The 17787-nt window shown below is 44.6% G+C and overlaps 1 protein-coding gene across 7 annotated transcripts in view; it reads right to left on the reverse strand.

Annotated features, from left to right (window-relative positions):
- Positions 1-1246: 1246 nt before the first annotated feature.
- LOC147095551 (uncharacterized) overlaps positions 1247-17787 on the reverse strand; it is a 64363-nt gene continuing 47822 nt past the window's right edge. For 5 of the 7 annotated variants that reach the window (XM_085974675.1, XM_085974673.1, XM_085974672.1 and 2 more), the window contains one exon: positions 1247-3914. In XM_085974675.1, coding sequence (XP_085830801.1) covers positions 2714-3730 — 1017 coding nt within the window. In that variant the 5' untranslated portion in view covers positions 3731-3914 and the 3' untranslated portion in view covers positions 1247-2713. The remainder of the gene's footprint in view (positions 3915-17787) is intronic. The other 2 variants (XM_085974678.1, XM_085974679.1) reach the window with 2 other exon arrangements.

A 17787-nucleotide genomic window follows, 5' to 3' on the forward strand; every position in this document is an offset into this window, starting at 1 on the left:
GTCAGAAGAGTCGCGGATGTAGGTGGGAAGAGACTGGACAAGGGGAGGAAAGAGAGTCAAGATAGGAAGAGAAAAGTTCGGTGGAGCAAGAACAGGGTGGTGCTGTTGTTGTTTGGCGAACCGACCTCTACCTAACGGAAGCTGAACGCCAACTCTCCGACACCTCCTCCTACCTCCACCTGGACCATGACCCCACTACCGAACATCAAACCACCGTTTCCAAGACTGTCACTGACCTCATCTCCTCTGGCAATCTTTCCCCCACGGCCACCAACTTCAGTTCCCCAACCCTGCACAGCCCGCTTCTACCTCCTTCCCAAGATCCACAAACAGCACTGCCCTGGTAGACCCATCGTTTCAGCCTGTTCTTACCCCACGGAACTTATCTCTTCCTATCTCCTGGCTACATTACATTCAAACCCTCTAAATCATTGATACAGACTGTAAACCATCCTGACTTGGAAAAAATTGCCATTCCTTCATCGTCGCTGGGTCAAAATCTTGGAACTCCCTACCTAACAGCACTGTGGGAGTACCTTCATCACACAGACTGCAGCGGTTCAAGGCGGCGGCCCACCACCACCTTTGAGGAGAGATTGAGTAGACTAGGCCTATATTCTCTAGAGTTTAGAAGAATGAGAGGTGTCTTATTGAAACGTATAAAATTCTTAACGAGTTTGACAGAGTAGATGCTGGGTGTTTCCCCTGGCTGGGGAGTCTAGAACTAGGGGGCCACAGTCTCAGAATAAGGGGGTCAGCCATTTAGGACTGAGATGAGGAGCAATTTCTCAAAGGGTTGTGAATCTTTGGAATTCTCTATCCCAGGGGGCTATGAATGCTCAGTCGTTGAGTATATTCAAGACAGCGATCGATAGATTTTTGGATACTAAGGGAACCAAGGGATATGAGGATAATACGGGAAGGTGGAATTGAGGTAGAAGATCTGCCTTGATCTTATTGAATGGTGGAGCAGGCTCAAAAGGTCGAATGGCCTACTTCTGCTCCTATTTCTTATATTCCTTCAATACTCTTTATTCGTGTTAGTGGCAACGAGGCACTTTCTTTGGGCAGATTTACCAACTGAAAGTGATAAACCTTGCAGGTATAGAGCATGGGCTAGTAAGGTGCAGCTGAAAACAATAACAATTTATTGAACTATTGTCCAATAGAAGATATATGGGATGCTTAGTGTATGTTTTTGATTGCTTCAATGTGTGGAAAAGAGCACGCTAACAGACCACATTGGTTAGGCTAAAGCTAAATATCAAATTTATTGCAAGGTGTACATTTATACAGAAGTCAGCAGATAAACAGCAACAAGATATTTTACTGACACCAATATTTAAGCCATTTTTTTTTAAAACCAAAATATTTCAAAATTTTTAGGAATTTTTTCCCATCTTTAACAGAATCCTTGATGGCTCAAACATGGGTTCTACAGCGGCAAGAAGTTATAACGGCCCGTGGTTATGTTGAAGTTCGGTTGGGCTAAGCGAACTCATGAAACCGAGGCAGTCCCCAGATATATGTGTTTAATCTTGTTTGAAGTAAAGGCCAGGTTCCTCCTCTTTGATCGAAATACACCTGTTTTGTCATAGGTGTTAATATTGAACCAACTACTTTCATCATTGAATATCCTTCTGAGTCAGCCAATAGAGATAATAGCTATGCCTGCTCTCACAATGGTAATCTTGCCAACATTGTCCAAAGTACTAGTCAAGCAATGATGACATGATGAGCATGTGTCTATTTGCCATGTCACAAACAAATTAGGTATCCTTTCTGAATCTGAATCTCCACTCCAAAACAGTTTGTGCAGATTGCTTATGCTCAGCCCGCACATCAAGATAAAAAAAATTCTGTGAACAGAAAGCTCTACTTAAAAATTCCAGTGCAGTGGTTCTGCTACAAATTCATACGAACAAGTAGAATATGGAAATTCTTTACAGCATGAGATAGGGTGGTGTTCCCATTCATCATAACCACACCATTCAAAGTGACCAATGGCCAGACCGAGCAAGAGGTAACTCTGGGGTGCTCAGTCTGGACCAATCAAGTTTAAAGCAAGATGCTAATAAACTTGTGAATGGAAAGTTAGAAAAAAAGTCTTTACATACAGGGTAGTTAGACTGTGGAATTCTCTACCACAAGTCTTTTGTTTAAGCAGAGTAAATGGGAAATTTCATAAGTCTATGTTGAGGGGATTCTCACCCTCTTGCAGCACATATTCGAGATGCAGGCCCATGCTGCCCACGATTTCCTGACAAGAGTCTCTACACGGCTAATGATGACAGATGGGCAGAGCAGGAGGTAACTCTGGGGTGCTCAGTCTGTTTCCAATTTTTTCCTAAATGATTTCCTCATCCCCCTTCAGAGTGTGGATATGCCGGTATATTGTAAGAGGAGTTGGCAAAGCAATTCTGGCAGATGTCATGCTGGAATCGTAGAATAGAATCTTACAGCACAGGAGGCCATTCGGCCCATCATGCCTGTGCTGGCTCTTTGAAAGAGCTTTCCAATTAGTCCCATCCCCCTGCTCCTTCTCCTTGGGCCTCCAAATCTTTCCTTTTCAAGTATATATCAAATTCCCTTTTGAAAGTTACTACTGAATCTGCTTCCACCACCCTTTCAGGCAGTGCATTCCAGATCACAAGAGGACCTGAAGACTGGTATGCTTCCAATCAATGTACTGGAAGGAAGGATGGAAGGATTTCTATCCCGTGTGAATGCGTCTGTGTATCTCTAGAGAGGAGGAGTAGGTGAAGCAGTTCTGGCAGAAGTCACATTGAAAGCGTCTATCGCCTGTGTGGGTGCGCTGGTGTTTTAGAAGGTCTGACAACTGTGTGAAACCTTTGTTGCAAAATTCACACTTGAATGGTTTATCAGGTGTGGGGTCGCAATGGTGTTTCAGAAAGTATGAAGAGCTCAAGAAAGCTTTGTCGCAAACCTCACACTTGAACGGTCTCTCCCCCGTGTGGATGCGCTGGTGTACCACAAGGTACGACGAGCTGCAGAAATCTTTGTCACAAATCTCACACCTGAACGGTCTCTCATCTGTATGGCCGCGTTGGTGTATTCGTAGGTATGATGGGTTGCAGAATTCTTTGTTACAAACCTCACATCTGAACGGTCTCTCAGCTGTGTGAATACGCTGGTGTATTCGAAGGTATGATATGTTGTAGAAATCTTTGTTGCAAACCTCACAGCTGAACGGTCTCTCACCGGTGTGGATACGCTGGTGTACTACAAGGTACGAGGAGCTGCAGAAATCTTTGTTGCAAATCTCACACCGGAATAGTTTGTCATTTTTACGAATGCACTTATGATCCAGGAGGCCCGCTGGCGTTATAAAAGCTTTGCTGCAGGCTTCACACTTGAACGCTTTCTCCTCTGTGTGGGTACTCCGGTGTTCCATTAGGTGTGACTGCTTCAAGAAAGCTTTGTCGCAAACCTTGCACTTGAATGGTTTCTCGCCCGTGTGGATACGCCAATGTTGCAGGAGGGTCGATGCTTGTGCGAAGGCCTTTTCACATACCTTACATTTGAACGGCCTCTCGCCCGTGTGAATGTGCCGGTGTTTCACGAGACTCGATGAATGACTGAAGCCCTTATCACACATCTCGCACTTGAATGGTTTCTCACCTGTGTGCATGCGCACATGGTTCACAAGCTGCGATGACTGTGCAAAGGCCCAGCCACACAGGTCACACTTGTACGGTTTCTTTCCCATGTAGCTGCCCTTATGTTGCAGGACACACACTGGCCGCTAAGGCTTTGTAAAAAAAACTCACACCTAAAGTAGATTTGCAGACGATGAGTTTACTGTGAAGCCATTCCTTCAATGATGAGTAGGATCTATCTGTAGAGTGTCTCCTCCCTGTAATCCCAGTAAGGTTTATTACAGCGCAATGATTCTGTAAAACAAAAACAAAAATCATGCAGCTCCTCCAATTCTTTCTGGTCTCTGCTGAACATATTGACTCCTCACAGGAGGCTGTGACACATCAGAGCCCAAGCCTCATGCTGTCCTCACCCAACATCAGAATGCTGTTCATAGACTACAGCTCAGCATTCAACATGATCGTCCCCAACAAGCTGGCCACCAAACTCCACACTCTTGGCCTGAACACTTCCCTCTGCAACTGGACCCTGGACTTCCTAACAAACAGACCCCAGTCTGTCAAATTAGGTAACCACACCTCCCCGTCCCCCCCCCCCGACCCTGAACACGGGGGCCCCACAAGGATGTGTGCTGAGCCCCCTCCTCTACTCCCTCTTCACCCACGACTGTGTGGCTGTTCATGGTTCCAACACCATCATCAAGTTTGCGGATGATACCACGGTGGTAGGCCAGATCACCAACAACGATGAGTCAGCCTACAGGGAGGAGGTCCAGCATCTCGTGAAGTGGTGCGCCGATAACAACCTGGCCCTTAACATCAAGAAAACCAAAGAAATCATTGTGGACTTCAGGAAGTCTAAAGGCGGAAGTCACACCCCCATCCACATCCATGGGGCTGTGGTGGAAAGGGTGGACAGCTTTAAGTTCCTCGGAGTCCACATAACGGAAGACCTCTCCTGGTCCCTCAATACCTCCTCTCTGGTGAAGAAGGCCCAGCAGCGCCTATATTTCCTAAGGAGGCTGAAGGGATGTAACCTGTCACCCCTGATCCTCTCTAACTTTTACCGCTGCACAATAGAGAGCATCCTGACGAACTGTATCACAGTATGGTATGGCAGCTGTAGCTACTATGACCGGAAAGCCCTGCAGCGGGTAGTCAAAACTGCCCAACGCATTACCGGCACCCGGCTACCGACCATAGAGCACATATACCAGAAACGCTGTTTACGGAGGTCACGGACCATCATCAAAGACCCTACCCACCCCAGCCACAGTCTGTTCGCCCCCCTGCCATCTGGGAGACGCGACAGATGCATTTGCACCCGAACGACCAGATTCAGGAACAGCTTCTTTCCCAGGGCTGTCATCCTACTGAACTCCACAAATAAACTCTAAAGCCTGCACATCTGCCAATGCACTTTATTATGTTTATGTATTACAAGCCAAATGAATGTTGAATGTTTAAATGTCTTAATCTAAATGTACACTCTCGGGAGCCGCAAGCCTACATTTCGTTGTACTACACTTGTGCACTAACAATGACAATAAAGTTGATGTTGACTTTCTGCACTCTTACTTTCTTTCCAGTAATATTTCGCAGCTCTAGTCATTTGAGTCGGGCTGTTTTCTGCCCAGTTCATATTATTGGTTTTAATGGCTGTCGCCACAGCAGCCGGAAGACAGTTCATCAGAATGGCGCAGAATTGGGGTGAATTGGCTCCTCCTTGATAATTGGTGTCCCCCGACTGTCCCTGATAAACCTCACAGAATCTCTCCAAAAATTCCTCAGGTCCCTCATCTTTCTTTGGCTTAGTATCTAGGACATTAGATATATTGATAGGTTTTTGAAGTGTAGCATTGAGTGCTGCAAGCATGTGTCGCTCCCTGTCGGCTGAGGACGTGGGCGGTCTCTAAAGTGGCATGATTGGGGTGAGTCAGATGTTCCAAGAATCTAGTGTGTTCGGAAGGAGTTAAAACTTGTTGAATCAAAGCCCATAGATCTCGGGAGTCTGCATTGTACACCTGTATCGTGGTTCGAAGAAAGTCCACAAACCTAGCTGGCGCCTTTTTCCTGTCTGGCATACCGGTTAGGATAGCCATTATCTCATTAGGTTTCCAAGGGAAAAATACATCTATGGTGGGGTTGGCTGCGGCAGTCGCTGCATTCGGGTTTGGCATTGTTCTTACCGGCAGATTTCTTGGCGTTCGTTTTGGTTTAGTAAGGCTAATTTCGGGTTCTGAGTCGGAACTGTTTAAGGGTGAAAGGTTGTCTTCAGAATCAGTAAGGTCACTACATGAGTCAGTGTCATCTGCTTTTGCTGGTTTATGTTATACTAATTGTCTGGGTCTACGTTTCTTCTTCTGCCAATTCAGACTAGGGGTATTCCCCGGTTTCACGTCTTTCTTGGGATTTGTTGGATCTTTCGATCGGGTTCGACAAGCAACAGGGTCTATATAAACATCAGAAATCGGCGTGATTGGGGAGTGACTTGGGACAGTAAGGGAGGGTGTCGGTGGACTGGTAACGGACGTAATAGGGATCAAGCCAGTCTGATTTGTAAGAGGTTGGTCGGGATAAATGTTATTATATTGGGGTGGCTGAGGAGGTGGCGCGGTCGGAGTTCTAATTGTCCAATTGTTTAAGTCCTCATCTGTTCCGCCTCCCTCGGTCAACCTAAGGCCAACCATTGAACTACGTAGTTCATTTTTATCCTTTTTATCTGGCGCCATTTCAGATTTTGACCTTTTCTCGTGCACATTCTTTCTTAAGTATTTCAATGGGTTTAGGATTTCCTCCTTCGGTTAACTTTATTCCTAACTTAACAGCATTCTCTTGCCAGCTGGCTAATAGGGAACTGTCTTTAATTTCTTGGCAATACTGTCGCCAGAGTCCAATTAGCTTCTTAGTCTTACTTCCCATATTCTTTTTCCAAATCACTTCTTGAGCTTGTTTAACCGTTTCTAAGCTTTTGGGACCCCCTAGTGGCCATTGTTCGCTGCCTAACTTTTTATTTAAACCCCCTGAGAGTTGTCTCAATTGTTGGGCTTTGTCCGGGTATTTGTCACATAAGGTTTGTAAGGCACTGCCCTCATCACTTGTGGTATCTAGGTAATTACCCATGGTTCTCTTACACTAAGGGTTCTTTTTCAGGATTCGAGTTACTTTTTGCACGTGTCTTATATATTTCACGGATACCGGCACACAAAATGAAACGCAACACTACAATACTTAGACTTAACAAAAACACAGTACAACACTTAGACTTAACAAAAACACAGTGAGTCGTCTATAGTCAAATAGTAATTTTAGCCTCTGTCACCGCCTGGTACAGGTATTCTTAGCCTCTGTCACCACCTGGTACAGGTATTCTTAGCCTCTGTCACCACCTGGTACAGGTATTCTTAGCCTAATTATTCTACTTATACGACCCTTATCTTGCACTCCCCGAGTACAAGTTGCTATAGCTCTAGAGTCCCCGACTCTCTCTTTTTACTTTCTTTCAAGTATTCCTTTTCTCTTTCTTTAAAATCACTTATCTACTTTTTAGTCCAATCGGAGCCTGAGCGGGCCAAGTGAAATACGAGGCCGGCGCTTTACCCGACTTGGATACTTATTTCCTAAGTTTACACAGTATTCGCCAGATTGACCCAGATCTCGTCGGGACACCACACAAGAATTAGCGAGTGGCAAAACTTTTATCGGACTTACGGATCAGAGGAAAACCGAAGTGGTAAATTTAAACATACTCACTCCGGGGGCCCATTTCCTCCTCTCACGTCCAAAACTAGTTCGGCTCTTAATTTCGCGAATTCTCGGTGATCGTCCGTTGAGATCCCACTTCTGACACCAAATGTTGAAACGGATTTTTTTGGTCCTCAATCTGGTTCAGTACAAACACTGAGTCGAATACTGGTTTAGTTCAACAGTTGTTTTATTCTGTTGTCCCAGGAGACTTACTCTGATACAGCACCGTTCTGACTCCAGCAGAGTCTCGACAGGTTCCACCAGAGCAAGCAATCTTTCATACAGTGGGTCACATTATTATACTTTACTTTTGAAAAGACATTAACACATCGTACATTCTACACCAATCCCGAGCGAGGCACGTACACAGTTTAAAGTGATGTCCTGGCCTGGCAGTTTGAAATAAAGAAGTCACAGTTCACTGAATGGTTTATAATATAGAAAATATGCAGGTAATGGTTTCACGATCACCTAATCATTATGGTAATGCATGGTAATGTGTTTTCGGATCGCCTATTGTCAGTATACCCTTTGCACTCCACAATGTTGAAACGGATTTTTTGGTCCTCAATCTGGTTCAGTACAAACACTGAGTCGAATACTGGTTTCCAGACTGCGGTTCTCTGCTGATAACATAACTCCAAGAAATTTAACTGTCTTCTTAGCCACTAGTACTTTAGCTGGAGATACCACATATCCCAATTCTGAGAGATAGTTCAACAACTGAATAGTGTCCTCTCTGTTACTTAGCTCATCAGGGCTGGCAATGAGAAGGTCATCCACATACTGGATCAGATTAGAGCCACGATTTAATGTCAGTGTCTGTAATTGCTGTTGAAGGCACCGCGAAAACAGGGTGGGTGAATTCACAAAGCCCTGGGGTAATCGAGTCCACGTATACTGCTGGCCATTGTACGTGAAGGCAAAAAGGTATTGGCTAGTAGCAGCCAGTGGTAGGGAGAAAAAGGCATGCTGGAGGTCGACTACCGCAAAAACTTTAGCATCAGCAGGTATCGAGGCCAAGATGTGTGCTGGATTAGGTACCAGTGCATGAAGTGGCTGAACAATTGCATTTATTGTTCGTAAATCCTGCACTAGGCGATACTGGTCAGGCTTACCAGTTTTCGGAACAGCTAGGATGGGTGTATTACAACTGGATTGGCATGTTACCAAAATTCCCTGCTCCAACAATCCCTTAATGAGTCTATCTATACTCGGAATAGCTTGCTGCTTCAAAGGGTATTGTCGTACCGTTGGCAAGGTCACATTTTCCTTCACTGGGATCTCAATGGGTTGTATGCCGGTTAGACCTACATGCGTTGGGTCTTCGGCCCATACCTGGGGATTCACATACTCCAGTATATCTTTCCCTACATGACGGTGCACCACTGTCAGGCTAGGCTCAGGGTTTTGGTAAAATTGGACCATCAGACCTCCGGGTAACTGTTGCGGCTGGTGGCATTCAGGGTTTGCCTGATCGATTGCTCGTTTTACCATGGGCCCCAAATCTTTGGCGTGGAAAGACTGGTTAACTTCCCGCGTGATATGAGGGGCCACTGTCGAAGGCTGCTTCCACAAGTGTAAGGGGACCTGCACAAACTCTGCTTTTCCCTCAGGTCCAGTTACTACAGCCTTGAGGTAGATTGTCCATTCCGTACCTTCCTGATTTTTAAAATACTCCTCAAGGGTCCTATCCTTTCCACTTCGATCATATGCCAGTGTCACATGATAGGAGGATGCATTGAGGTCGAGTGACCACCATTGAGGTGTAGTCGAAACATAACATTGCCTTTTATTTGCCCAATGTCCTATTGCTATTCCTTCATCACCACAATCAAGTTTGAGTTGGAATGCACATAGTAAGTCTCTGGCCATTAAATTGCAGTCCAAGCCGGTAGTGATTACAAATTGGTGGGTTGCAGATTGATTTTTGTAGGTCACCTGAACTGGTTCTGACATAGCACACTTGGTCCTTTGACCTTGGAAGCCTGATAATTCCTGGGTCTTGTTGGATCGGGGAAGTTTAAGGTCCGATTGGACAGAGGACATGGCGGCTCCAGTGTCTACTAAAAAGGGGTACCATTGATCCTGGATTTGCAACATTAATAAGGGTTCTTGGGCCGACTGTGAACTGCTGGTCACTAGATTAGCTAGTCAATTCTGTGGGAATGGATTATTCTGGGAGAAATTGGTATATCCTCCCCTGCCTCTAGGTCCTCCTCCGTTTCTTCTCCATCCTCCCCTGCCTCTCCTAGGTGGGTCTCCAGAGGCTAAGGATGGGCAGTCTCTGACCCAATGTCCATCCTTTCCACAGTTATAACACTGCCCTTGTCTTTGACCTTGGTATCCCCGTCCTTGTCCTCTACCCCTTCCTCTACCTCCGTAATTCTGTTGTGGAGTGGCGTAGGGTTGGCCGTATGCAGTAGCATTGAAGCCGTTTGGATGAGGGTAATATCCATAATTCTGAGAGTCTACCCCTCCAGGGTTACAGTATTGAGGTTCCATCTGATACCCTGTTTTGTCTATCGTGTGTGGTTGAATTGGGACTTCCTTCACGACATATTCTGTTTTTACTGTCTTCTGGGGTTGGTTCTCTGAACCTTTACTCTCTTGCCAATGATACTTTACGGCTCTAGCCATTTGAGTTGGAGTATTTTCTGCCCAGTTCATATTATTGGTTTTAACGGCTGTCGCCACAGCAGCCGGGAGACAGTTCATCAGAATGGCGCAGAATTGGGGTGAATTGGCTCCTGCTTGGTAATTGGTGTCCCCTGACTGTCCCTGATAAACCTCACAGAATCTTTCCAAAAATTCCTCAGGTCCCTCATCTTTCTTTGGCTTAGTATCTAGGACATTAGATATATTGATAGGTTTTTGGAGTGTAGCATTGAGTGCTGCAAACATGCGTCGCTCCCTATCAGCTGTGAGGGCGTGGGCGGTCTCTAAAGCGGCATGATTAGGGTGAGTCAGGCGTTCCAAAAATCTAGTGTGTTCGGAAGGAGTTAAAACTTGTTGAATCAAAGCCCATAGATCTCGGGAGTCTGCATTGTACACCTGTATCGTGGTTCGAAGAAAGTCCACAAACCTAGCCGGCGCCTTTTTCCTGTCTGGCATACCGGTTAGGATAGCCATTATCTCATTAGGTTTCCAAGGGAAAAATACATCTATGGTGGGGTTGGCTGCGGCAGCCGCTGCATTCGGGTTTGGCATTGTTCTTACCGGCAGATTTCTGGGCGTTCGTTTTGGTTTACTAAGGCTAATTTCGGGTTCTGAGTCGGAACTGTTTAAGGGTGAAAGGTTGTCTTCAGAATCGGTAAGGTCACTACATGAGTCAGTGTCCTCTGCTTTTGCTGGTTTATTTTGTACTAATTGTCTAGGTCTACGTTTCTTCTTCTGCCAATTCAGACTAGGGGTATTCCCCGGTTTCACGTCTTTCTTGGGATTTGTTGGATCTTTCGATCGGGTTCGACAAGCAACAGGGTCTATATAAACATCAGAAATCGGCGTGATTGGGGAGTGACTTGGGACAGTAAGGGAGGGTGTCGGTGGACTGGTAACGGACGTAATAGGGATCAAGCCAGTCTGATTTGTAAGAGGTAGGTCGGGATAAATGTTATATTGGGGTGGCTGAGGAGGTGCCGCGGTAGGAGTTCTAATTGTCCAATTGTTTAAGTCCTCATCCGTTCCGTCTCCCTCGGTCAACCTAAGGCCAACCATTGAACTACGTAGTTCATTTTTATCCTTTTTATCTGGCGCCATTTCAGATTTTGACCTTTTCTCATGTGCACATTCTTTCTTAAGTATTTCAATGGGTTTAGGATTCCCTCCTTCAGTTAGCTTTATTCCTAACTTAACAGCGTTCTCTTGCCAGCTGGCTAATAGGGAACTGTCTTTAATTTCTTGGCAATACTGTCGCCAGAGTCCAATTAGTTTCTTAGTCTTACTTCCCATATTCTTTTTCCAAATCACTTCTTGAGCTTGTTTAACCGTTTCTAAGCTTTTGGGACCCCCTAGTGGCCATTGTTCGCTGCCTAACTTTTTATTTAAACCCCCTGAGAGTTGTCTCAATTGTTGGGCTTTGTCCGGGTATTTGTCACATAAGGTTTGTAAGGCACTGCCCTCATCACTTGTGGTATCTAGGTAATTACCCATGGTTCTCTTACACTAAGGGTTCTTTTTCAGGATTCGAGTTACTTTTTGCACGTGTCTTATATATTTCACGGATACCGGCACACAAAATGAAACGCAACACTACAATACTTAGACTTAACAAAAACACAGTACAACACTTAGACTTAACAAAAACACAGTGAGTCGTCTATAGTCAAATAGTAATTTTAGCCTCTGTCACCGCCTGGTACAGGTATTCTTAGCCTCTGTCACCACCTGGTACAGGTATTCTTAGCCTAATTATTCAAATCGTAAATTTAGCCTCTGTCACCGCCTGGTACAGGTATTCTTAGCCTAATTATTCTAATCGTACGACCCTTATCTTGCACTCCCCGAGTACAAGTTGCTATAGCTCTAGAGTCCCCGACTCTCTCTTTTTACTTTCTTTCAAGTATTCCTTTTCTCTTTCTTTAAAATCACTTATCTACTTTTTAGTCCAATCGGAGCCTGAGCGGGCCAAGTGAAATACGAGGCCGGCGCTTTACCCGACTTGGATACTTATTTCCTAAATTTACACAGTATTCGCCAGATTGACCCAGATCTCGTCGGGACACCACACAAGAATTAGCGAGTGGCAAAACTTTTATCGGACTTACGGATCAGAGGAAAACCGAAGTGGTAAATTTAAACATACTCACTCCGGGGGCCCATTTCCTCCTCTCACGTCCAAAACTAGTTCGGCTCTTAATTTCGCGAATTCTCGGTGATCGTCCGTTGAGATCCCACTTCTGACACCAAATGTTGAAACGGATTTTTTGGTCCTCAATCTGGTTCAGTACAAACACTGAGTCGAATACTGGTTTAGTTCAACAGTTGTTTTATTCTGTCGTCCCGGGAGACTTACTCTGATATAGCACCGTTCTGACTCCAGCAGAGTCTCGACAGGTTCCACCAGAGCAAGCAATCTTTCATACTGTGGGTCACATTATTATACTTTACTTTTGAAAAGACATTAACACATCTTACAGTCTGCACCAATCCCGAGCTGGGCACGTACACATTTAAATTGATTTCCTGGCCTGGCAGTTTGAAATAAAGAAGTCACATTTCATTGAATGGTTTATAGTTTAGGAAATATGCGGGTAATGGTTTCACGATCACCTAATCAGTATGGTAATGCATTTTCAATAATGGTAATGTGTTTTCTGATCGCCTATTGTCTGTATATCCTCTGCACTCCGCCCTACACTGTTTCCACCAGCAAGGTGTGACATCGTGGGTGCCAGCCATATTAGCAGCCACAGATCAGTTTAGCTTTTCCCGAGTTAACATGATCATCTCTTACAATATGCAAGTGACTCAGCGATGTCGACATTGCACCACCATTTTAGGCTAACAGGGTCCTCCATTTTAGGTTGGCAGGGTCCTTGGCCATGCGGAGCGAGTTGTTACCTTATTTTTGCATTCTATATTCTCAAATGCATCTATGCTATTCATCTCAACTACTCCATGTAGTAGTAAGTTCCATATTCTAACCACATTGGGTGAAGATGTTTCTCCTGAATTTCCTGTTTGATTTATTAGTGACTGTATTAGTCACAGAAGGAGGCCATTCGGCCCATCGAGTCCATGCCAGCTCTCCGTAGAGCAATCCCATCAGTCCCGTTCCGTCGCTCTATCCCTGTAGCCCTGCAAGTTTATTTCCCTCAAGTGCCTATCCAGTCTCCCCTTGAAAACATTGAGTGTGTCCGCTTCCACCACTTCCGTCGGCAACGAGTTCCAGGTCCTCACCACGCGCTGTGTAAAAAAGTTTTCCCTCACGTCCCCCCCTGTATCTCTTGCCAAAAATCTTAATCGGTGTCCCCTAGTCCTTGTACCATCAACTAGTGGGAACAGCCTTTCCCCATCTAGCCTATCCAAACCCATCATAATCTTGTACACCTCTATCAAATCACCCCACAACCTCCGTTGCTCTAATGAAAACAAATCCAGCTTCCCCAACCTGTCCTTCTAGCTAAGATTCCCCATCCCCGGAACCATTCTGGTAAATCTCCTCTGCACCCTCTCAAGTGCCTTCACATTCTGCCTAAAGTGTGGTGACCAGAACTGGACACAATACTCCAGTTGTGGCCTAACCAAGCATAACTTCTCTACTTTTGTACTCAATACCTCTATTTATGAAGCCCAAGATCCCATATGCTTTGCTAACCACTCTCTCAATATGTCCTGCCACCTTCAGGGACCTATGCACATTAACTCCCAGGTCCCTCTGTCCCTGCACACTCTTTAAAACTGTGCCATTAAGTGTGTATTGCCGCTCCCTGTTCCTTCGGCCAAAATGCATCACCTCACACTTCTCTGTATTAAATTCCATCTGCCACTTGTCTGCCCATTCTGCTAGCCTTTCTATGTCCTGTTGCAGTCGATTAGTATCATCATCACTGATTGCCACACCCCCAAGTTTGGTGTTATCGACAAATTTAGAAATTCTACTCTGTATTCCAATATCCAGGTCATTTATATATATCAGAAAAAGCAGTGGCCCCAGCACTGACCCTTGGGGAGCACCAGTCTACCATCCTCCAGTCTGAAAAACAGCCATTTACCACAACTCGCTGTTTTCTGTCCTTAAGCCAATTCCTTATCCAAGCTGTCACTGACCCACCTATTCAATGAGCCTCAATTTTGTTAACTAGCCTTCCATGTGGTACTTCGTGAAATGCCTTCTGAAAATCCAGGTAGACAACATCCATTGCATTCCCTTCATCAATCCTCCGTTACTTCATCAAAAAATTCAGTGAAATTAGTCAAACACGATCTGCCTTTTACAAATCCGTGTTGGCTCTCCTTAATTAGCTTAAACCTCTCCAAGTGTTTCTAAAACTTTACCCACCACTAATGTTAAACTGATCGGCCTGTAGTTACTAGGATTGTCCCTACACCCTTTCTTGAACAATGGTGTGACAATTGTCTAATATTTATGACCACTGGTAACATCTTCTCTTCGTCTACCCGATCAAACCCCTTCATAATTTTAAAGACTTCTATCAGGTCACCCCTTAGCCTTCTCTTCTAGAGGAAAGAGCCCCAGCCTGTTCAGTCTTTCATGATAGTTATAACCTCTCAGTTCATCGGTATCATCCTTGGAAATCTTCTTTGCACCTTTGCCAGTGCCTCTATATCCTTTCTATAATATGGAGACGACAACTGTGCACAGTACTCTTAAGTGTGGTTTTACCACAGTTCTATACAAGTTTAACATAACTTCTCTGCTTTTGGATACTATTCCTCTAGAAATGAACCCCAGTGCTTTGTTTGCATTTTTTACAGCCTTGGTAACCTGCATTGCTACTTCTAATGATTTGTGAATGTGTACCCCTAAATTGCTTTGCTCATCTACCCCATTTCGACTCTTACTTTTTAAAAGGTGAATATGGCCTCCTTATTCTTCCTACCAAAATGCACCACCTCACACTTATCTATATTGAAATTAATTTGCTATTTACATGTCCATTCTGAAAGTTTATTTACATCTTGCATTTTGTCACAGTGTTCCTCAGTATTAACTATACCTCCCAATCTAGTGTCATCTGCAAATTTTAAAATTGTACTTCCGCTTCCTAAGTCCTAATCATTTATGTGAATGCTTTCAAATAACCATCTATGCCATGATGTTGTTATATCTGGGGACCAGATTAGATTCAGTTAGTCTAATCACACCTCCGTTAACAGCTGGAAATTCTGTACTCCCACTTCTCTTTTCGGATTTCTCGAACCTTTCTTATTCCAGATATTCTGATCTCCACATTTCAGAAAATCTCGTAGATGAACACTCACTCCCTCCATCCATCCAAGAAGTTTTCGTTTGCGTTAAGTTTAGGTAAAATTCACAGTGCCCCCAGGTAATGAACGAAGAACTTTTTTCAGAATTATTTCAGTCTGTTTCCAGTTCCAATTGTCATCACAGAACTCTCCTTTTCTTCAGAAGGTGGCAGAATAACACTACACTGGGCCTTGCTTAGACTAATTGACAAACATATTGATTAAACATCAATAGAACAAATGAACAGTACCTCCCTCTCCTCCTCGCCCCCCTCTCATCCTCCTCCTTGCCCCCCTCTCCTCCTCGCCCCCCCTCCTCCTCGCCCCCTTCTCCTCGCCCCCTTCCTGCTCCTCCTCCTCCCCACTCCTGCTCCTCCTCCTCCCTCCACTCCTCCTCCCCCCTCCTCCTCCCCTCCTGCTCCTCCTCCTCCCCTCCTGCTCCTCCTCGCCCCCTTCTCCTCCTCCTTGCCCCCTTCTCCTCCTCCTCGCCCCCTTCTCCTCCTCCTCCCCACTCCTGCTCCCCCCTCCTCTCAATTCACAATTCAAATCGCTTTATTGGCATGATAAGTTACATCTTATGTTGCCAAAGCATCAAAATACATTTATGGTTGAGCACATAAACGCAGTTCTATTCATACATTGTATAAACAGGTATATCCCTGAGTGTATAAATATACATTCGCATTGTTTATATATATTCATTTCTTAGTTTACTGGTTGTCCCTCTGTTCATGGCAAGCTGTAACATAGTGTGCCGCCAGTGTTACACAGCTTCTCTCCTCTCCCAGTAGGAATCGGAGTTTTTGGTTGTCATTCAGATTTCTGAATTCAAGGCATATTTTTGAGAATTTTTGGTAGAAATTCTCCCTGATGTCCTGATATTTTCCACAGGCTGTGAGGAAGTGCATCTCTGTCTCCACTACTCCCTGATTGCAGTGAGAGCATATCCTATCTTCTCTTGGCAGCCTGGTCTGCCTGTGTCTGCCTTTTTCGATCGCTAGGCTATGTTCGCTAAGTCTGTACCTTGTCAAGGTTCTTCTCAGTTTGTTATCCTTTACCATGGTCAGGTAATCAGCTATGTTGTATTGTCTGTTTAGGGCCAAGTAGCAATTGAGTTTGCTTTGGGTTTTTGTTGTTTCTGCCCAATATGTCAGATATTTTTCCTTTTGCTTAGCGACGATTGTGTTGGGTCGAATTCTTTGTGTTACCCTGTCACTGTCCTGGGGCTGGTTATTGTTAGTAGTTACTTCACTGAGTCCCAGGACTAGTTGACTGAGGGTATTCTTCTTTATGGTCAGCTCTTGGCATTTCAGGGCGTCGTAGTGATAGCATTGGGGGTTGCTCATTTGTAGGTGGTTCCAAAATTTGGTGGCTCTTTTTTGGATAGTGATTAGTAATGGATATTGGCCTAGTTCCGCCCTGCATGCATTGTTTACTGTTTTCCTTTGAGTCCGGAGGATACTTTTACAGAATTCTGCATGTAGGATCTCAATTGGGTGTTTGTCCCAATTTGCGAATTCTTGTTGAGTTAGCGGTCCCCATACTTCACTGCCATAGAGTGCAATTGGTTCAATTACTGATTTGAAAATTTTGAGCCAAATGCTAATTGGGATTTCTATTTGGATTGATTTTTTGATGGCATAGAAAGCCCTTCTTGCTTTATCTTTCATTTCATTCACAGCCAGTTTGAAGTTTCCCGTAGAACTGATTTTTAAGCCCAAGTATGTGTAGTTAGTGGTTTGTTCAATTTTGGTTGTTCCTACTGTGAAATTTATTTTGGGTCCCTGATGTTTGGATCTTTGCTGGAACACAAGGACTTTGGTTTTTTGGGGATTTATTGTCAGGGCCCAAGTCTGGCAGTACGACTCCAGCAGGTCCAGGTTCTGCTGTAGACCCTCTTTAGTTGGTGACAGCAGAACCAGGTCGTCTGCATAGAGGAGGAATTTAACCTTGGATTCATATAGGGTGAGGCCGGGTGCTGTAGATTGTTCAAGTAGTTTTGCCAATCCATTTATGTAAATATTAAAGAGTGTCGGTGAGATTGGCGAGCCCTGCGTCACCCCCCCGCCCCTGTGGGAAGTATTTTGTTTGTTTGTCTCCAATTTTAACTGCACATTTGTTGTTTGTATACATTGATTTAATTACATCATATGTTTTCCCTCCTACCCCACTTTCGATAAGTTTCAGGAATAAACCGTCATGCCAGATGGAGTCAAAAGCTTTCTGGAAATCTACAAAGCATGCGTAGATTTTGCTTTTGTTATGGTGAACGTGTTTGTCAATTAGGGTCTGTAGGGTGAAGATATGATCGGATGTTCTATAGTTTGGCAGGAATCCAATTTGGCTTTTACTCAAGACATTGTGCTCCTCAAGGAAGTTTATAAGTCTTTTGTTTATGATGCTACAGAATACCTTCCCCAGGTTACTGTTTACGCAGATGCCTCGATAGTTGTTTGGGTCGATTTTGTCCCCACTTTTGTATATGGGC

The sequence above is a fragment of the Somniosus microcephalus genome, unplaced genomic scaffold, assembly GCF_052327205.1.
Source record: "Somniosus microcephalus isolate GS21.2 unplaced genomic scaffold, FLI_Smic_1.0 unresolved_chr1, whole genome shotgun sequence".
In the NCBI taxonomy this organism is placed as follows: Eukaryota; Metazoa; Chordata; class Chondrichthyes; order Squaliformes; family Somniosidae; genus Somniosus; species Somniosus microcephalus.